The 20168-nt window shown below is 43.8% G+C and overlaps 12 protein-coding genes across 12 annotated transcripts; 5 read left to right on the forward strand and 7 right to left on the reverse strand.

Annotated features, from left to right (window-relative positions):
• Positions 1-8: 8 nt before the first annotated feature.
• On the reverse strand, positions 9-1361 carry O0I10_007492 (uncharacterized protein; the record flags this gene model as incomplete). The annotated part of the gene is made up of 5 exons (XM_058487508.1): positions 9-123; positions 185-515; positions 578-777; positions 858-1054; positions 1116-1361. 5 exons carry the CDS (start codon positions 1359-1361, stop codon positions 9-11), a joined length of 1089 nt encoding a protein of 362 aa, XP_058341808.1.
• A 584-nt stretch (positions 1362-1945) lies between these two features.
• Positions 1946-3629, forward strand: O0I10_007493 (uncharacterized protein; the record flags this gene model as incomplete). The annotated part of the gene is made up of 3 exons (XM_058487509.1): positions 1946-2389; positions 2445-2693; positions 2763-3629. 3 exons carry the CDS (start codon positions 1946-1948, stop codon positions 3627-3629), a joined length of 1560 nt encoding a protein of 519 aa, XP_058341809.1.
• A 569-nt stretch (positions 3630-4198) lies between these two features.
• Positions 4199-5461, forward strand: O0I10_007494 (uncharacterized protein; the record flags this gene model as incomplete). Its single annotated transcript, XM_058487510.1, has 1 exon — positions 4199-5461. The coding sequence occupies one exon, from the start codon at positions 4199-4201 to the stop codon at positions 5459-5461; it is 1263 nt and encodes a 420-aa protein (XP_058341810.1).
• Positions 5462-5784: 323 nt separating this feature from the next.
• Positions 5785-7735, reverse strand: O0I10_007495 (uncharacterized protein; the record flags this gene model as incomplete). The annotated part of the gene is made up of 3 exons (XM_058487511.1): positions 5785-5846; positions 5911-6483; positions 6544-7735. 3 exons carry the CDS (start codon positions 7733-7735, stop codon positions 5785-5787), a joined length of 1827 nt encoding a protein of 608 aa, XP_058341811.1.
• Positions 7736-8914: 1179 nt separating this feature from the next.
• O0I10_007496 (uncharacterized protein) lies at positions 8915-10798 on the forward strand (the record flags this gene model as incomplete). Its single annotated transcript, XM_058487512.1, has 3 exons — positions 8915-10311; positions 10372-10691; positions 10755-10798. The coding sequence occupies 3 exons, from the start codon at positions 8915-8917 to the stop codon at positions 10796-10798; spliced, it is 1761 nt and encodes a 586-aa protein (XP_058341812.1).
• A 133-nt stretch (positions 10799-10931) lies between these two features.
• On the reverse strand, positions 10932-12051 carry O0I10_007497 (uncharacterized protein; the record flags this gene model as incomplete). The annotated part of the gene is made up of 3 exons (XM_058487513.1): positions 10932-11203; positions 11262-11396; positions 11469-12051. The coding sequence occupies 3 exons, from the start codon at positions 12049-12051 to the stop codon at positions 10932-10934; spliced, it is 990 nt and encodes a 329-aa protein (XP_058341813.1).
• A 659-nt stretch (positions 12052-12710) lies between these two features.
• O0I10_007498 (uncharacterized protein) lies at positions 12711-14909 on the forward strand (the record flags this gene model as incomplete). The annotated part of the gene is made up of 14 exons (XM_058487514.1): positions 12711-12751; positions 12856-12902; positions 12956-13014; positions 13087-13137; positions 13205-13260; positions 13313-13373; positions 13424-13559; positions 13622-13888; positions 13958-14058; positions 14123-14210; positions 14285-14494; positions 14554-14640; positions 14711-14795; positions 14858-14909. 14 exons carry the CDS (start codon positions 12711-12713, stop codon positions 14907-14909), a joined length of 1341 nt encoding a protein of 446 aa, XP_058341814.1.
• A 233-nt stretch (positions 14910-15142) lies between these two features.
• On the reverse strand, positions 15143-15943 carry O0I10_007499 (uncharacterized protein; the record flags this gene model as incomplete). The annotated part of the gene is made up of 3 exons (XM_058487515.1): positions 15143-15415; positions 15481-15750; positions 15818-15943. 3 exons carry the CDS (start codon positions 15941-15943, stop codon positions 15143-15145), a joined length of 669 nt encoding a protein of 222 aa, XP_058341815.1.
• A 389-nt stretch (positions 15944-16332) lies between these two features.
• On the reverse strand, positions 16333-17108 carry O0I10_007500 (uncharacterized protein; the record flags this gene model as incomplete). Its single annotated transcript, XM_058487516.1, has 3 exons — positions 16333-16691; positions 16763-16885; positions 16946-17108. 3 exons carry the CDS (start codon positions 17106-17108, stop codon positions 16333-16335), a joined length of 645 nt encoding a protein of 214 aa, XP_058341816.1.
• Positions 17109-17345: 237 nt separating this feature from the next.
• Positions 17346-18001, reverse strand: O0I10_007501 (uncharacterized protein; the record flags this gene model as incomplete). Its single annotated transcript, XM_058487517.1, has 4 exons — positions 17346-17465; positions 17540-17746; positions 17810-17881; positions 17939-18001. The coding sequence occupies 4 exons, from the start codon at positions 17999-18001 to the stop codon at positions 17346-17348; spliced, it is 462 nt and encodes a 153-aa protein (XP_058341817.1).
• A 347-nt stretch (positions 18002-18348) lies between these two features.
• Positions 18349-18938, forward strand: O0I10_007502 (uncharacterized protein; the record flags this gene model as incomplete). Its single annotated transcript, XM_058487518.1, has 2 exons — positions 18349-18355; positions 18409-18938. The coding sequence occupies 2 exons, from the start codon at positions 18349-18351 to the stop codon at positions 18936-18938; spliced, it is 537 nt and encodes a 178-aa protein (XP_058341818.1).
• Positions 18939-19013: 75 nt separating this feature from the next.
• Positions 19014-20012, reverse strand: O0I10_007503 (uncharacterized protein; the record flags this gene model as incomplete). The annotated part of the gene is made up of 1 exon (XM_058487519.1): positions 19014-20012. One exon carries the CDS (start codon positions 20010-20012, stop codon positions 19014-19016), a length of 999 nt encoding a protein of 332 aa, XP_058341819.1.
• Positions 20013-20168: the final 156 nt, after the last annotated feature.

Genomic DNA, 20168 nt, shown 5'->3' on the forward strand with positions numbered 1-20168 from the left:
ATAGGATACTATACAGCGTCATCTACAGAGTCTTCTTTTCGGAAATCACGCTTGCAAAGAGGGCAGCTTGAATTAAGCAAGAGCCATTCATGTACGCAATCCCTGTGATAATGATGCCCACACCTAATATCCACGAATCAGCTACTCATGCAATACCACAATGATAGCATCCATGATGGCTTACCGTAATTTGCAAACGAGGTCACCATGTTCATATTCAGAGAGGCAAATGGAACAAACGGCATCTTCGGCTGGTGTGATAGTAATAGGATCGTAAACCACATCACTGTTCTCTTGATCATTGGGTCGTCGAAGCATGTATCGAAAGAAGGATGCTCGTTTCTTGGTTTTCTTTTGTGGCTGTTGTTGTTGTTGTTGTGAAGATGTGCTTGTTTGGTTGCCTCCTTCTCCATCTGCTGCAGTGTACCTGAACACAGGGATAGCTTCCACTTCGGCCTTACTTGCACCGCTTACAAGACCTGATGCATATCCAAGACGTAGCATACGCATCAAAACTACGTATGATGTTGTTGGCGATGTCATCCTTCCTTCTTCCAACTTGATCCGTACAACTTACCTAATACACAAGGGAGGCAGAATATGACTGAAATACAAAGGAAGAGTGGCACGACGACGAGACCATATCCCAAAAGTATCCATACGAGTGTTGTGTAGAATAAAGTGGGTGAACTTTGAGCACATTGACCAGAGGTGAAGATAAAGTAGTTGCCGATAATGAACCACACAATGCCGAAAATATCGAACAATGACTTCAAGCTTGGGGGGAATCATATGATGATTTAGTCCACGTTGTTGTTGTCATTAAGATGTCCCATCCATCCTTTTTTTTAGCTTACCGATCAGTCCATTCGACTCGTCGTTCATTATCATTTTCTGTATCTTGATTTCCTGATCGTGGAGGACGAAGATGGTGATAGAGGATCAAAGGGAGATTGACGACTGAGCGTACGAGGTATACTATCAAAAAGATGTCCAGCGGCCTATCACAGAGAGCGCTCGTGGGATCGACCAATGCAATGATGATGCTGATGAGCTATATGCGTATTACTAGACATATCTCGTTCCACATGGTATCATCCCTTTTCCTTCAATACCTGTGCTATTACAATCACTATCGACGATAGGACGACGACTCGTCTTGCTCGGGATAAACGACCCCAAGCGCCGCTTAGAACAAACAAGCGGACTCGGTATGGAGACGGCCGCTCTGCTGTGCTGTGTGCATAACTCCTCTCATGGGGGGTGGATTCACGACTGCCATTTCGACTTGGAGGACGCATTGCCGAGTCGTCAATCGGTAATGAGGAACTGGGTTCTGATTGTTGGGCAGAGTTGTCCATGGGAATTCGTGGAGGGCTTTGGTGGAGCCGTTGAAGGGAAAAAGAAGCGAAGAATTTGCTTGCTGCTTCGCTGCGAGAGTATAGCAAATAAAATTATTTGGCATGTGTAGTTTGTTAATGCATTTTTTCCCTGAATGTGTGGTACGAAATGACAAGAGACACGACAGGGTCGAAAGCGTATTATAAGATAATGATAGGCTATAACAACAAGCGAATCAATCATAATGGGGTAGTCTAGTAGTAGTACCCACACAACACCATCACCACCACCGAAAGCTTCAATAATGAGCCTGACTTGGAAATGTGCCTGGAATCATGCGTACTTTGGCTATGTGTCTTTCTTTTTTACATATAATGAATCTCCCTTTTGGTACTTTATAAACAACACAAGGGGAATTACTGCATCCTTTCATTGTTGAAGGATGGGTGAATTGTACAACGAAAAGCGATAGCCCCCATTGGCTGAGATGAAAGCTGCTCTCTGATTTGCCCATTCTCTCAAAAGGCGGCCATGAATCCATTCAAGACAATGCATACATATATAAGCACCATGGCAGAAATAAAGACAAAGACATCATATACCCATGGGACTTTTATCAACCATCATTCACGCTGACCAGCTCTTCACCGGCATACCGACAGCTCTTTTATTGCTACTGGTGATCCGCTACACCTATCGTCGTTTCGCGACACCCCTCGCTCATGCACCTCTTGCAAAGACCAACAATTTCTGGTTGGCCGCATTTGGATTGGTACCACCACCAAGCAACACCACCGACAAGCTATCAGAATTCCTTATCCAGGTTGGCCAAGATAGACAACAAACGCCTGTCAGCGTTGTATGGTCCATCATGGGAACTCCACTGGTGCTTGTCAATACGCTCAAAGGCATCAAGGATGTGCTTGTCGAAGGCCAAACAAAGCAAAAGAATATGAACCCTCCAACCAATGTGCAACGTGGCAACCTGATTTGCTTCATCCAGAACCTTGTATTTGGAGGCAAGAGCATCAATAATACTATTGGAGAGGTAAGGCTATACGTCTTTATTCTTCATACATTGATTGACTCGTATCACTTTAAAGGAATGGAGATGGCGTAGACACGTTCTTTTACCTCCATTTCAATCACGACAACTTGTTCCAAACCTATTGCCTTACGTAGCAACACGTACCAAAGAGCTATTGGATGTCTTTGAGGAAAATGCCAACCAAAGCACTGCCTTGGAAGTGGATGAGCTCTTTCAAAATTTGACAATGGATGTTATCAACTTTTATCTCTATGGACGAGGTGATTTGAATTATGATATGGTGGGTGGAAGGACCAATCTCAAGGTATGTATATGAATAATGAGGTCACATAGCAACATAGCTACATGATCACTCATCTTGTCTATTATTTAGAACGAGCATCTTAAACTTGGTCTCGGATTCCAATCAGTGGAAGCATGGCTACCTTTCGGCATCAATCATACAAATTGGGCACAACGTGCTTTTAGACCTTCACGTGAACGACTCAAGGACTTTATTCGTGATTCTTTACAAGATGCATTGGCAGAAGGTGCCAAGAAGGAAGATGGCGTCTTTCAATCCGTGGCAGCCTGTGCGTATGCAAGTGGCAAATACGATGGGAAATATGAGGACCTAGTGAACGACATGTTGTCGTTGACATTTGCAGGCTATGATACCACAGCACATACACTTGCCTTTTGCTTTTCAGAGCTGGCACGACATCCTGATATCCAAGAACAACTATTTCAACAAGTCAATGCTGTTTTAGGCCCTGCACCTGTGGATCCTGCAAGCATTACAGCTGACAAGCTTTCTCAAATACCCTTGTTGACGGCCGTCTATCGTGAAACCATGCGAAAGTATCCAGCTGTAGCTTTCATCCCTGTGCATGTCAACCATGATACGATCGTGGATGGCGTCGTGGTACCCCGTGGTGCCGAGATTTGGTGCAACTTGCGTGGTTTGCAAATGAATCAAGATGTCTTTCCCAATCCAGATGAATTTAACCCTTTTCGATGGATCCGTAACAATGATCATCCGGATGACAAGCAGCATGAGTTCCCAGATCTTTCATTTACACTTGGACCTCATTCATGTCTTGGCAAGAATTTGGCTATCCTTGAGCTACGTACCGTCATTGCTTGCACCATTAATCAATTTACCATGTCTCTCAAACCGGGTAACATCATCGATACCAAGATTGTGCTCACTACCAAACCTCGTAACGGTGTTTGGGTGCATTTTCAAAAACGTAAATGATAGCATGCTTGCTGGGCACATGCATATATTTGAGCTGCATACACATACGTAAACATTTATTTATTGAATAAACACCCTTCTTCTCATTCAAGCATCAGTGGTTCTATGCTCTATTGTTGGTTACGCTATGATATGCAACCAAAGTAAAGTCAACCAAAGAAGCATCATGGTGATTTCAAGATACAATAGGGTACCTTGGACGTAGAACTGAAAAAGTGGATGTATGTATGTGCGTGGCGTGGGTGAGTGCGTAAAGGAGTGGGAAGTTTTATAAGGAGAAGAAAAGCATTTCGATCCTTTATTTAGTTGCCAAGAAGACTATGCCACGTTGTTGTATGAAGGTTCCTTAAAGACACCATCTTATTTGAGCAACGCTGCAAAAAGGATTAGAATGCAATCATCTATAGGTTCACCATGGGGATGGATGGGGTATCCTAGGCAACCTAAAATTGATTCTTAAAAGGATCGCGATACGGCATGTAAGATTACTCAATTGCCGTGGTAATGATAATAACCGACATGTGCCCCTGGCTCGGCACACGTCTTTTTTTTTATTCTTGCTTTCTTTGATGGATATTGCTAGCTTACTTGCACCTGAAGAGAAGCAGCAGGATAATCCACAGCAGTCACCGCCGACGTATATTCGCGACGATGAGTTGATGACTCGTTGGACAAAGTGTCTTTTGGATGCTGGCTTTTATCTCAAACCAACACAGCATAGCCGTTTGACAGATGCAATACTGGAACCCATCGCCATCCCGACCACCACCACCACTGCGAACCACAATCGCTTCGTGATCGGCACGCCGATTCATATCAAAGTCATTGGGCGACATATGAATGGCTCATTTCGTTGTCATATTGGCGTTGGCAAGGCTTCACGTCCACTCTGTTCTTCGGAGCTCTACCACGACATGCGACTACTTGTTGTCTTTTTCAGAGCAAGCAAAGAAAAGAGCATGTCATTTATCTCACCCCAATTCATCATGTTTCCAACTTGGTTATTGCACTTGTTTCAATACACACGGCATTCGACAACACCTGGACGCACGGATGTACGGTTTTTAGAGTGTGAAAATTTGGCCAAGGAAGATCATATTTATCGGCTCAACCATGTCATCAACAAGTTGTTTCGTTTCAATTTGCATGATTTTGATCAAAGCAAGCTATGCAATGCCGTGGAAGTGGCCAATTATGCCTTTGATGAAACATCTCAACAATCAACGCCGCCGTTGTCATACACGACCATGATTTCGCTTCTCGAGTCACCACGTCCCCCTAAAGCAAAACCCATTTGCTGCAACTGCAATACCAAACCAGCATCCAGACGTAAACTTTGCGTTGCATGTTATCGCTACCTGCTAAAACATGGCGAACCACGTCCACTTCGACTTATCGTTGCTAGCCGACAACAACAGCAACAACAAGCATGCACTACAACGCCCCTTGAAGGAAACGATGACAACAACAGCAATACCAATGTTTTAAAGTTTGATCCACCACGTCAGGATACCAACAACTGCATCCATCCTCTCACATCACCACAGCATCATCAAGGGATTGAATCGACGACTATGGAACAAAGACTCCCAGGTATCTATGCAACCATGGTCCAAAATCCCATTCAACAACAACAGCAACAACAGCATAGCCATGCCCCTCGTTTCTGCAGCAGTTCCAGTAGTAATTTTTTGAGACAGCATCATCACATTGTCGAGGATGCATCGTCTACCAGCAGTGGATCATCACCCATGACCCCACGACTCGCCCCCTCTTTTTCCTTGTATGTGGATCTTTACAACAGTCAACCTGATGGCGATGAAGGACTTTGATATACAAGGGTTCTCTTCCTTCCCTCCCCCCTCCTCCTTTCCCTTCATGTCATACAATCCGCAAGTAGATATCAGGAAGGAAATATAACCACGAGGAGACCCCCTTTAATCGTAAAAAGAAATTTGATTATCTACATAAAGCGCATTGGAGGAGAATGGATGAATCAAAGGGATACGTGTGGTCAGGAACGATATAATACAGATAATAGCGATTACATTAGGGTGCGTGTGTGTGTGCTATAGCAAAAAGAAGTTACGAATATTTAAACAAATGTGTGAAAGGATAAAGAGTTGTTTGATTGTCATTATCATCATCATCATCATCATCGTAAAGTGCCAATGGATGTGAACCTTGGCATGGTCTCCATGATATTGAGTGCATTGGCTGAAGAGAGAGAAAACAAAACAATGAGCGTTATTGGATAAGAACAAAGAATGTTGGTACATACCTAAAGGCATATCATCGGTGACAGGTATAGATCTCGTGTCGCTGTTGGAGTCCGTCTCAGTATCCCCTGTGTCTTCATCGGTCTCATCCTGATATTGGTTATCCCCATCGGGTGATGCTGCTGATAATGGTGGTGGTGGTGGATCAATAAGCATGTCGTTGTTGTTAGGTGAATCTTGATTATGAATCTCCTCGATATTGGCCTTGTTGGAAGGAGGGGTGATGGATGGGAAGTAATTGGGATAGCGTTCACGTTCCATATACAATTGCTGTCGTGTCATCATCATCTCACGCATGCGTTCACCGAGATAGAAAACAATTTCAACACAATTATCGACCCGATCAGGGACTTTGCTAGGACACAGGAACCAGTACTTGCGTAAAAAGCTTGGAGGCACAAACCAATGGTCTTGGTTACCAATGGAGCCACCCATAAACATGGCCGAATCAAGTAAAAAGCTGAATAGCTCATTGGCATCGTAAAAGTCTTGGAATAGAATCATTTGATCACGCATATCGGCACCAGGGATCACATCAATACGAAGATCGTGAGGCACCTTGCGTTGTAGTTCAGCTATTAAAAAGAATCATGGTCAATGATGAAGGGTGGTGATAATGCAAATGAACAACTTACTTGGTTCAAACATCGTAAGGAACTTTTTGTCCTTACGTGGAATAAGACGTAACTCCTCCACAAATTCGATGGGTGTCATGGGTGGATAGGTGCGTTCGCCATCAGGTCCAATAGTGCAACGGCTCTTTTTTGTGGGTGGAAGAGGTTGTTGGTTTAAAAGTTGATCCCATATTTCAGCAATCTCTTCGCTTGGTGGTTTGTTGTTGGTTTGTGTATGGAGTGATGGTGTACGAGCACTGTAATCATGAAGGGATGATCGCCACTCTGAAGGAATTAGAGCAGCTAATTCTGGAGGGATTTGGTCGATTGTGAAATCGGGCTTTGTAATTTGGTCCATTAATCCAGAGACCATCTGAGTGTGAACCAAACCTTGAATGATGCTTGGATCAACGAGTTGACCATTATAGGCTTGTTGTAGCTGATGAAGTTGTGGAGCAAGTACAGACACTGTTTGTGTGAGATCAAGGGGTGGTAATGGTTCCATCATAGTAGGATCGCTCATATCATCAAAGCTGCCAGGCATTGCATGTTGTCCTCGTGCCAAAAGTTTTGGTGAAAGTAAAAGTGCTTCAAAGGGGTTGAAAGAGCAACTGCTTGGTGCTGAAGTTGTGTTTATGGATGATGGTGATGACGCACTTCCAATAGAGGATGGTTCTGGAGAATGCGTGGTGGATGAATTATTGTCGATTGAAGGAGGGATGTAATCATCTTGTAGATAAATAACGTGATAATCGTGATCGAGAAAGAATTCAAGGTTGGCAGGAATACCACGCGCAGCTGATTTCTGCATCTTTTCGTTGCCAAGATAATCGCGTGTGCCTCGATGCACATAATTATCAACATCCACGCGGTTAGCATAGCATGCCATTTTGAGTGACAAGACGTGACCCCTGAGAAAGTTGTTTTCAAACTCGAGTTGCTTGACTCGTCTCCGCAACTTTTTGGCTTCACGTACAGCTTCGTCCCGAGCGCACAGAGCACGCTGTACTTTGAATTCAGCATCTTTCATTTCTCGCCGTTTACGTTCTCGAAAGGCTCGTTGTGCTGCTCGATTTTGAGCTTTGCGTTGTGCTGGTGAAGGTGGATTTGGTTTACGACCAGGTTTTTTACGTGGGCGAACAAGACGACCATTTTCATCCACGCTGCAAAGCTCTATCGCGGGATCAAAATGCTCAAAAGCAATTTCAGTCATGTGGATAGAAAGAAACAGGAAAAGTGAAAAAGAAAGAGAGAAAGAGAGAGAAGGAGAGAATAAGAAAGAATGGAAGGGCAAATATAGGCATAACACAGCTGCACCGGCTCCCACCGGTTGTTTTTGGGGGTTGGGGTGTGAATAGTAGTAGTAGCAGCAGCAGCAGTAGTTGTTGTTGCAGTAAAGGTTCTGCATACCAAAAGGAGGACCAGCAACAACGATGAGGAGGATAATCTATTGCCACATGGATTGCTGCTGTTTCTTGTAATCATTGGCAAACAAGATACAAGGTGCATGTGGCTAAATGACACACACACACACAAAAAGCTGTACACTCCTTTACCATTTTGTGCGATCCTCCCATAGTGGGTATTGTATTCCCACTACTATCTCGCTCTCTTTACGGTGAAACCAATCTAATCGGGTTGTCTGTTTCAAGTACAGCAGCAGCTATAAACACCATCTTAGCGGCAATCACCTGTATTTTTGGGGTGGGAAAAAAAGGTAAATTAAGGAGAGGTATCATTTTCCCCTTCTCATTAGCCTTGGATCCCCTGATGACAGCTCTTTCTCTTTTATTTTTTTGCCCATGTGTGTGACCGAACCAAAGTCATGTGGAAGTAGTAGGAGAAGCATAGAAGTAGTGTAACTACAAATCAATAACAACAAGCAGCATTTGCTCTCACTGCCATTCGTGCAACATAAAGTATGCTTGACATTTATGTGTGACTGGACGACGAGTAGGTGGGACGCTGCATTGAACTATGTTGAATGAGAATTCGCTTATAATCACATGGATTATTACTGCTGGGTTTAATACAGACGCACCACACACACTTGAGAGGATGCAGATCGCCTTCTTGTTGTATCACATACAACATGAGCTTATACTCCGCATTTTGAAATGTAGATATGGGAGTCCACCAATAGATAAATAGACATTTAATAGCAATCATTCAACAAAGCATGATGTACATGTCATTTATATGAGGGAAATGGGCAAAGTGAGAATATCAACATATGAGAAAGGGAAGAAGGATGGAAAAAGAGAGAAAGCATTGATGGGGATTTTTATCCGAGGGAGCAAACAGAGAGGGCCCAAATGTCATCTTTGCTGTTAAGTTCTCCCGCCTTCGATTATACTCTCACACACTCAACTCGCTTGTCTCGCTTCACGCAATGAATCCCAATGTCGATCCCTTCTTTTTGCAACAGCAGGATCTACCGTGGGAGCTTGATTCCTCGCAACAACAATACTCACAACCTACAATGACTCCAAGCTCATATCCACAACAACCTATGCCTTTAATGCAACAACTTCACCACCATCAACCCCATTCTCCAGCTGCGGCATTCTCTATGGCTTCGCCTGCCTCATCATCAATGTCGATTCACGAGGGTCTTCCACAGCATATTGTCCCCATTCCTTTCCAGCAGCAACAGCAGCAGCAACAGCAACAGCAACCACATCCAGGCTTGTTGACTGTAAACCCACCTGGCACTCTTCCACAACAAGCATCAACAATGATGGCAGGAGCACCGGGTACGATGGATATCAATGGTCAACCTGTCAAGATACGTAAAAAGCCTGGTCGCAAGCCTAATCCAGCATCACCAGCCGTGCGTAAGGCTCAAAATCGCGCTGCTCAGCGAGCTTTTCGTGAACGTAAGGAGCGACATTTACGCGATTTGGAAAACACGATTCGATCATTACGAGAACAAAGGAATCATGCAACCAAAGAGCTCAATTCAATGAAGACCAAGTTGGATGGTTACAAGGCTGAGAATTGGTATCTCAAAGGCGTCGTCTTGACACTCCAATTTGTGTGCTTGCACCACAGCATCCAAATCCCGACCCATTCACCTTATTTGACTGAAGAAGCTCTCAATGATATGGCCAAGACATCACCCCATGCGATCGAAGCCTACGTCAATGCATATACGCGTAACAACATTGATCTCAAACCGATGATGGCATCACAATTCGCCAACATGGCAAAGACTGAAGAAGAGAATGAAGGCTCCACGACCAACAACAATAATCCTGATCCATCGTCAACTCAACCATTATCACCACAACCACCACCATCCGAAGCAGGCAGTAGTATCGCTCCAGATAGCAGTATGACGGGTACATTTTCAATGTTACATGATGATGGGGCTTCAACATCGCATGCATCGACCACACATGATATACAATTTGATATGGATACGATAAGCGAACCCGCTGCCGAGACGACCATCAAGACTGAACCTTCTGATCCAACAACAGCGCCATCAAGTTTAAGTGCCATTCAACAAATTCGATTACAATTGCGTGTACAATCCACCTTATCACGTCTTGGCAAGTCCAGTGTACGACTACAACCCACCTTGTTACAACTTGCTATCCCCCACGATCCACGCATTGATTTGATACCCACACCCCATATGCGCGACAGAATGATCATCTTTCGTGATTTAATGGATTATGACCGATGCTTCTCTATGCTACTCAATGGTGCCGTTTACCATGGTGGTGATCCAACCATGTCAGAGAGTTGGGAGTTACCGGGCGACTTTTTTGCAGAGTTCTGGTATGTTTTTTTTCTATCGTCAATCCCCTTTATTTCATCGTTAACGGGTGTATGAATTAGGTACTTGGCCACCAATTATGATTACAACAAGACCAACAAGTGGAGACGACTTAAAGGGTTACCTGAAGTGGATCTTGAGCCAAAGGATATGTTGCAGGGTACAAAGGATTCTCCAATCGAGCAATATCTTTGGACAGACGACCTTTCAGAGCCAATGCCATCATTACAACCTATGGGTGCTGGACCACAAGATAGTAGACAACGATCTACTTCGCCACCACAACAACAGCAACACTCGCTTTCATCTCCATCACATCCATTGTATGAGTCGTTACGCTCTCCACCAGAATTACGAAATCCTATCCACTCGGCTAGTCTTGGTATGTTCTTTTTCTCCTCCATTGTTCTTCTCTTATTGACAACTAACCTCGTTTCCTTATTAGATGCCATGATGGATTTGATGAGTAACCTGTCTACAAGTCATTGATCGTGTACCATATCATACGTCTTGCTCTAATACAACAATCCCATGTATACGCATCTCCACCATCTCCTCCTTTTGCATACGCCACACTCGAACATTGCTGTAATAAAACCATCTTTCATAATCCAATCAAGCTTTATACTTTATTTGAGATCACGGCATTTCCTTTAACAGCTAGGTTATTATCATGATCGACAATCCATAAATCAAACAGCATATGATTATCGTCCGTATCCGATACTTGTCGTCCACATAGCGTAAGGGGCTTGTCCACATAAAGAGGCATTAGACACCGGTAGTCAAAGGATAGAATGCGTGTCTCATCAAGGTGACCATGTTTTTCAGACACGTGGGTTCGTAAGAGAGTCATTAGCAAGGTACCCGAGAGTGGTCCGTGCACCAACCGATCTTGCATAATAAAATTGAGATACAACATTGTATAGGTCATTGGGTAGATAATACTTACCAGGATGATGTTCACGTTGAGTGGCATATGGATGGTCGTAATGGATGAGATGGGCATTAAATGTCAATGCTGAGTATCTGAATAATAAGATTGAGGTTGGGCATATCGTCTTTGAAAAGGAGGGTGGTTTACGTGCTTTGTATCCAAGTGTGTGATGTGTGTGAGTCACTAATGTATATACTTTTGATCCCATCTACGTCATCTTACCTTTGATCATGCGTGGAGATGCATGATGATTATTGGTTGCATACACCAAGCAGCGTTGTTCATGCACTGCCCAGCCTTGAGCATTGTGGATATTCTTGTCAAGCCACACGAGTACCGAATCACCTAGGCGACCCCCTTGTTTTGTCTCGATTCGATTCACGGTCGTCACCATTGTCGCATCATCACCCACGCGTAATGGATTCACAGGATTAAATTCCAAACGAGCACCAGCCCACATGCGTTCCACAAAGGGTTCAGGAGGGTGGAAATCATTCTCGAAACCATCAGCTGCTAATTCACTTTCAATGGTCCTCGGAGGAAAATAGATATGATGGTAAGTTGCTGGGACCACAGTGCCTGCCGTTGGGAGGATCGCATGCTTGAATGGCACACTCGGCTCATCAAGTGTATTCGCCAGCAAATTCAAAGGCGAACTCGTAATCACGTCGCTAGCACGCGTCTCCGTTTGCATTGCAGTCGATCGCCATGCGTCAAGCGATGCATTGTGTAAGGTACGAATGGCGTTGGTTGGGAAAAAGGCACGACGCCTTGTCGTTCTCAGCAGAAATTGATAGGAAAACATGAAACGAGCAGCGGTGGTCGATGCGGTCTTTGATCATTTCATATGTACGAGGTTCCTATGATGATAGTTGCACATCCCAACTTCCATATGAAAAGATCTTCTAATGACTTCTTGTAATGCAGTGATCAAAAACATGAATACAAATCCCCCTAAACCATTTTTTCTTATGCATGCAATATACATAAAACTTTGGCCTGATGATGTTGTTGAACAAAGAAGAGCTATGAGCCTGGGGATTACATAAGGATACTCGCTTTATGGATGCTGTGGATATAAGGTATGTGTCAGGTTGCATTGTAAGCTGATGGATACAGGAGTTTATTCAATTTTTATATATAGCATGTCGATGCAATAGCCATTAAAGTATACAAGAAACCAGTTTGGAGCTTGAGAATGATTCCTGATCTTATGTACAAAAGTGGGACTTCCCCGGTAACGACGGTTGTGGCCTATGCATACATGACATGTGTGTGTATGGTTGGTGGATGCGTGTACAAGCGTCTCGGGGTGGGATCATGAAGGTTCTTATTGGGCATCATGGATAACGGTGACACTTACTCAGCTTGGTCTGCATGATTCTTTTCAATTCCCGTTTGGGAGAGCTCATCATCATCATTTCTTTGTCCCTTTCCCTTTTATCTCGCACACACACACACACCATGACTGGTATCTCTGAAGCTACCGATTCTCTCGCCAATGGGTAAGTAGCCGTAATCCAAAAGTCATGCATAGAGCACTGATCGGTACTTGTCATGAACTCCTCCATCCCTCCTTGTGTCCTTTTGACTTCAACAACAACCGCAGCTACGGTTCGAATGAGTTTACGCCATTGTCACCAGACACCGAGTATGGTACGTTTAACAAGGAATGACCACACTGCAAGAGTATAACATTGGGTGATTAGAAATACTAGTTGAAGAGATGCGTAACCATTCCACGGACGAAGACGACGTATTGTTCAGTGTGAGGACAACGGCTGGGTTTATGGTGATTCTCATGGTGGGCGTGCTTATGCGGATATCTGTTGATGTTTAGGATCAACTTGATGTGGTTACTGAAGAGATGTATGCAAGAGGAATTGATATGGTAAGTACAGGCGAAGGCAAATCCATGATCTCCTCCAGTGATAATGACGCATTATTCGACTCAATAGCAAGGCATCAATTGGGACAACAGACCAGTAACCAGGGAAGCTTGCAGGAAAAAAAGGTAAAGCGTGGGAAATGGGAAAATGGACAAAGAGCTGAAAAGGTTTGTGTAGGGTGGATGAATATGAGAATTACCTTTGTTTGGAAGACACGGATGATAAATCCTTGAGACAAGTAAGTACACAGCGTATAAAGCGAGTTCATTGTTTGACACCTACGTTTAGCAATTCACGAATACGGAGGCTGGACACAAGTTTTACGATTTTAAATATGCCAAATTGAGTGAACGCTGCAGCATTGGCCACTTTCAGTTACGTAATCTCCTCTGGGCAACAAGCAAGGATAGCGTCTATTATATGTGTAAGTTGCTTTTCCTTTAGTATGTAGGCTCAAAGCTTTAACCCATCTACTACTTTATCCAGATGAAGACACTGTACGGCATTGGTCTCCCCACTTTCCTCACAGCCGAGAAGTCTTGAATGTACGCACAGCACACACCCCACAAAGTCTAGTTTTTGCCGTCAGCAGTATGGCTTGTGCTGAAGATATCCTGTTCATGGGCGGATCCAAAGGCGAATATGCGTATCGGCGGCTTGATGACAAGGATGAGCCGGTGCATTATGGCACTACGACCAATCACTCCAATGGCATTGCCAATCATATCAACGTGACACAAGCAAGGAATGGAGGTAAATGCATACTCATATGGGACGTGTATATACATGAAAAGATAACATTGGCTTTTCTATATCCCTTAGAGACCCAAGCCATTGTTTCAAGTAATGATCAAAAGGCTCGATTCATCAACTTGGCTTCCGGAAAAGTGGATACTACGCTGTCATTTCCTTTTGCTGTCAACGTAAAAGAATTGCAAGGATGTATTATTACGGATCAGTTGGTGATTAATCAGAAGGTTCACCTAGTGCTCTGCCCTTTCTCCCGACAAACGGCTTTTGTGCGTGGTAGGCGATGATACGGCAACAATTATATGCGACGCATCATCAGGGAAAGGTATGTGGGATTGGAATAGGGGATCATATGGTGACATCTTCAAGACCAACGATTTGGAACATACTCTTTTCCAGGCGTTCATATCCTCAGTGAACATCATGATTTTTCGTTCGCTTGTTGCTGGAGTCCTGATGGAAGATTATTTGCCACTGGCAATCAAGATAAAACCACGCGGATATATGATATACGACAACCTACGGAGGCAATACACGTCCTGGGAGCCAATGTAGGTGCCATACGATCGTTACAGTTTACCCATGATGGTCAATATTTAATTGCTGCTGGTATGTCTTTTTTGTGAATGTCCTTTTTTGCTGCTCATAACATCCTCTTTTTCTTTCAGAGCCCATCGATTTCGTACACATCTATGACGCTTCTTCGTTTCAGACGAGTCAAGTGATTGATTTCTTTGGAGAGATTGCTGGAGTTTGTAAGGCTATTTGGTCTGGAAGTTGTAAGGTATATGTATATTCTAACTCGGATCTTGATTACAATGATAGCTCTTAGTCCTGAGGATCAAGCACTATTTATTGCAGCAGCCGAAGAACGGATAAGGATTGCACCTCACTGTGATGAGCGAATAGGGTAAGTCAAGGAGGGATGGGATCATGCTCTTTGGTGTGGATAACTAAGACGATCGAATGTAGTGGGCTCTTTGAATTCAGGCGAGAAACGGATCCAATGTCGTTTTACTTTTAAACATCTTACTCCTGAGTGGGCTATCGCTCTTGTATATTCTTTCACCCATACCCATAATATAGTCCAAATGTTGACATGACTCTCACACACACTCTCTCTCTCTAATTATGATGGCAACAAAGGCAGGGGATAAAGATAATAAAATCACATGAACATTTTTATGTTACGCAGGCATATGACAGCTTCCTTATGTAGAACAATAAGCTATGTAGCGCTCTATTAAATGATATCTATCACAATGTTCTCGAAGCGATCACGTCAAAGCTTCCATCTGGGAGTTGTTCTATATCCACATCGGTGAGGAATTGAACCACGCAGCTTGCACCAGCCTCCTTGAGTTGTTCAACAGTGTGAGTCGTTGCACAAGCGATACAATCCATGCCAGCCGCCTTGGCAGCTTGAACACCAGCGGGAGCATCTTCAAACACCAAGCAATCTTTTGGATCGATTCCAAGACGCTCTGCTGCCGACAAATAGCCTTCTGGATCTGGTTTTCCTCGTGACACCTACATACACGTCGACCTTTAATATCCAATGTCATATGTTGTTGTCGTGTTTTCTTTAATCTTACCGAATCACCCGTGGACATCACTTTGGGAACATCGAGTCCTACTTGTGTCAAGCGATTTTCGGCCATGTGACGAGTGCCAGCGGTACAAACAGCAGTGCTTGCCAATGGTATCTTTTCCAAGAGTGCTGCCACACCGGGTAAGATCGATAATCCATCCGTCTTGGCAGTCAACTTGCGCTCCATATCGTCAGCCATTTCTATCGTAGCCTTATCAGGGATCCACTTTTGAAGTGTCTCAATCGTACGACGACCATGGGAGGTTTCAAGAATCTACCAGAGCCATGATGAGTTGTCCGACTGGGAACATGGCGGGAATGGAATGTGTATACCCTCTTACCTTTTCAGCATCCAAGCCATGCTCCAACGCGAATTCGCGCCAATGCTGCTCAACAAGTGGCGTGGTATCGATCAAAGTGCCGTCGAGATCGAAAGCAAAACCCTTGGCACGAAAAACTTGTTGCATATCAACGAACAAAGGAAGAAGCGGGTTGTCTGGAATACGCCGGGATAATTAATCATCATGCGGACACTAGTACCACACTCAGCCAACTCCACATTACCCCATTCCCCATAATAAAATGCCATGGCGACCATCGGGTTGTCATTGTTACGAAAATTCGATTGTTTCATTCTTTGTATCCTTGACTCATTCTAATGGATTATAATGAAAACTATGAAGCTTTGGTGTCATTCATGGAACAACAATGAACCTTAATGATCCTGAGTTTTGGTTGTCAAGCCATATCTAATCTTGTTGATTGTGCTATGGCTTACGGGCCGATTAGATACTTGAGCATTGATCAAAGATGAAGAGCTTTTTATCATGATTCCAAGGATTGACAACAATACTTTTTATTGTTTGCTATCATTGACATGTGACTTTTTCCTGCTTATGCATTGATCCAGGCCTTGTAAGTAAGGGTCTGCTTCGATGACAGCACGCTCGAATACGTATCTCCGTTTGCTGGATTGCCATGTTATCACTTTGTCGCCATGCGTAGTAGTAAGATCAGAGAGCCACATGTTGTTTTCACGTAAGCGACCCAATAAAGAGGATGTTTCAATTCCAATCCATTTCCCAGCATTGATCTCACGTGGTCGTCTTCGCTGTTGTTCCACCGTTTTGACATCATCGTATACAATCAGCTTTGTTGCGACGTTGCGTGTATACCAATGGATAAATAGTGCTGGTGCCATGGCAGAGGTTCCCGCTATGGATCATTGCATCAATAGGCTACTCGTCAAGAAGAGGGAGGGTCCATTCATCATCATCATTGCTTACCAAGGACGACACTGACAATCGATGGTTGGCCTGTGCTTAATAATGCAGGCACAGCACATAAACCACAGGCACCAAACAAGGAAGCCACCATCTTATAGCGCTGCATCGTTTCGGCAAAAGGACCTAAAAGTGGCCAAGAGTATCAGCTGCTGCTGCCAATCCAAAGGTCACGTGCGTTTTTACCAATGTAAACAAGCGTTTTGTTGGCAATGGTGCCGGCGACAGGTTGGGTAATGTACTTGTTACTGGTGAAGGCACCTGCAGCTTTCTTTGGAATCTGCTTTGTGCTGTAATGTGTGACTGATACTATACGCGATGGGCAACCGATCCGATGAGCAAGAAGCATTACTGACAAGGAACAAGATAAAAGTGTACAATTCCGGAAGAGGTACCGGCTCGACGACTAAAATCTTATTGGAGTTAACCCACCGGCGTTTCAATCATTGCCATGACGACCTTGATTCTCTCCATAATGCCCACCCTATCACTTGCCATTATGCATAAAGGATGATCATACGTTTATACAAGAAAAGAAACCACTATCTACTGTAATAGACCAATCGATATCAAAAAGGGTACATATTCACTTTTCAGAGTTGTTGTCCGAAGAAGATAATCCATGCTGGGATAAAAGTTCAGGTGTGCTATATATGTTGACAGGAAGAGGCGGCGGGAAATAAGGCTGAAAAGCATTGCTTTGCTTCTAAAAGCGTGTAATCGCACATGGATGTTAATACATGGATACGTGAAACCATGGATACCATGCGGGGTACTTGCCTGCAGAAATGAAAAATTGGATGATGTACTTGAATGCACAGACTTTTCCATATCATTGACACTTTCGGCCACTTTATCGTACGTCGCCTTGACTTGCTGCACGAGCTTTTCGACTTGATCAATCTCGGCAAACGTCTGTTCGAGTGCTTCACCTTTTTCACGTAGTTTGGATAGAACCTCTTCTATTTGTACATGCTCTTCTTGAAGCTTTCTTACAAGTAAAGTCTATTAGTCCTCTGCAAACCAAACGACACCTTGTTCTTTTATCACCTTGATCGTCTTGTCAGCTGTGTCGGTAATGCGTTTTGACGTCTGCATCATGGAGTCATCCCACTCTTTTTCCTACGTAGGAATGCATCAGTCAGCCATGCTCATGGGGGCGGTGCTGTTGCTCAATACCAGATTTCCAGTAGCATTGCTGATCGACAAGTGCTCACTAAGCTCGCGTGATACTTGGTCCATGCTGGGCGAATGAAACAAAAGAGGATTTACAGCGGCAATCTCCATTCAGACCTCTCAAAGCAAATCACGTGATCTCTACAAGCGCCTTCGCATTAAAGGGTGACTATCGAGATGACACAATCTTCACGCCATGAGCACAGCATCACATCGATATCCTGGATTTTTTTTTGATTGTGGGCTTCTACATGGTATCTGATGCCAAAGCGAAACGAATGACTGGCCAATCGGAAGCAAGCAACTGCTGTGACACCTTTTTTGTCCTGTTTCGCTTCTGTTACGTTTCTGTTGCGTTGCGGTTACTATATTCAGCCTCATTCCCAACTTTCTACGTCCGTTGCTCGCGAATCATGGATTGTAAGTGCAAACAACCGTTACTCGAAAAAAGCATTTCTCATACTATTTCCTAGCTAAAAATGTTTTGAAACACCCAAGTATCGTTAGTCTTATTACCGGTTCGATCCTGAAAGCGGATGGACAACTATTGTATAGTGAAGAAGAGATCTTTGCTGACGGTCTCCATTTCGTCGTTTACTTGCCGCGGCAAGGCTCCACGTCGTTTGGAATTGTTTTAGCGATCCAAGAAAACCTTACTGAAGCTTCAATGAAACGATCGATCGAAAAGTGCCTGCAAGTGCAAAGTCAATATGCTATCCATGCTTATTTCCTTTGTTTTTGCAATACCGTGTCACCACCAGTGCAGTCGTTTTTATCACCTACCCCAGACAACCCTTACTGGATGACGCTGGATTGCTCAATTTGGACCGAGAAATGTATTGTTATCTCAAACGACGCGGTTGATGGTAAATTTACCTATGATCCCATGACGATCCTCGCCATGTATATCTCCAACAATGAGGAGCAGATACAGAAGTTAGAGAGTAGTGATCCCACTGTTAAGCTTCTACATACTATTAGCGATAATAATACATCATTTTGAATGAATGGTCATCATATTGTCTTTTAATGTATATACAAAGTGTATAATGTTTCCATGAACACAAATAGAATGAAATTATTTATCTTTTGTATATCTTGTATACAAACTTCTGAGTACATCCTTGTTCTTGTAATCGAATATTCCTGCTTTGGTGCCTTCGTTATAACAAGTTACCCAGTCCATCTGCGTGTATCCTTTTGATCGTCGTTTTTCGGCAAAGTCATCAACGTATGCCATTGCCTTTTGGAACATCGTTTCAGATTGTGACTCCACTTCGGTATTAGTGCTATTACTTGGTTGTGATTGTATTTGGTCACTTGATGGCACTTCATCACTTGTGCTGCTTGTCATTTGGTCATACTTCCGCTTCAAAGTCGCATTCCTTTCTTGAGCAGTAATGATTATTGATTCAAGTTCGTTCATCGGCGCCTGCCTTGCTATCATATCACGCAAACTATTATATTCACGCTGCTGTTCCTCGATCGTTTGTTGCAGTGCTTCGTATAGGTGTTGCTCATTACCAATGATGCTGTCATAGTGATCCTTCGCCAAGCCATACAATAGCTGCATGGTTGTATCCGTGCTCCAACATGTGTCGTTGATTGATGGCGCATTTTTGGTAAAGAACAGACAAAGGGAGATAAATGGCTGCAGAGGCGTTACTTGATTGCAAGATTTAAGGCTTTCATCGCAAGCCAAGATACACTTTGATGCCCATAACGCGCAAGGAATGTCGACACAACCCGTGACATCAGATGGTTGACTCAAAGTCATAACATCATCGTGCACCGTATCAACACAAATGATAAGGATGATTGGATCGCGTTGATAGCGTTTGTAAGCCTCGAGGGCGTATTTTATCACTCGTTTCATGAATTTGACGTCCACACGTTGTTGGATCTCGATTATCAGAGGGGGTAAATCGAGTGTGGTGGCCTTGGGAACGAGTACAATGTCTGATCGGGATCCGTCAGACCACTCACAGTTGCCGACATCGTAGTCGTTGTTGCAGTTTAGGATATATCGCGTGATGATGTTGAATACGGCTGGATTGCTTATTACTCGTTTTGCCATGATATCACTTCCTGGACGTAAAAAGTGGGGGAGCGGTTTTGAAGCTGACATTGAAAAGCGTAACAGAAGCGAAACAGAAACGTAACAGAAGCGAAACAGAAGCGAAACAGAAGCGAAACAGAAACGTAACCGAAGCGAACAGAAGCGAAACAGAAG

The sequence above is a fragment of the Lichtheimia ornata genome, assembly GCF_029851405.1.
Source record: "Lichtheimia ornata isolate CBS 291.66 chromosome Unknown scaffold00036, whole genome shotgun sequence".
NCBI lineage: Eukaryota > Fungi > Mucoromycota > Mucoromycetes > Mucorales > Lichtheimiaceae > Lichtheimia > Lichtheimia ornata.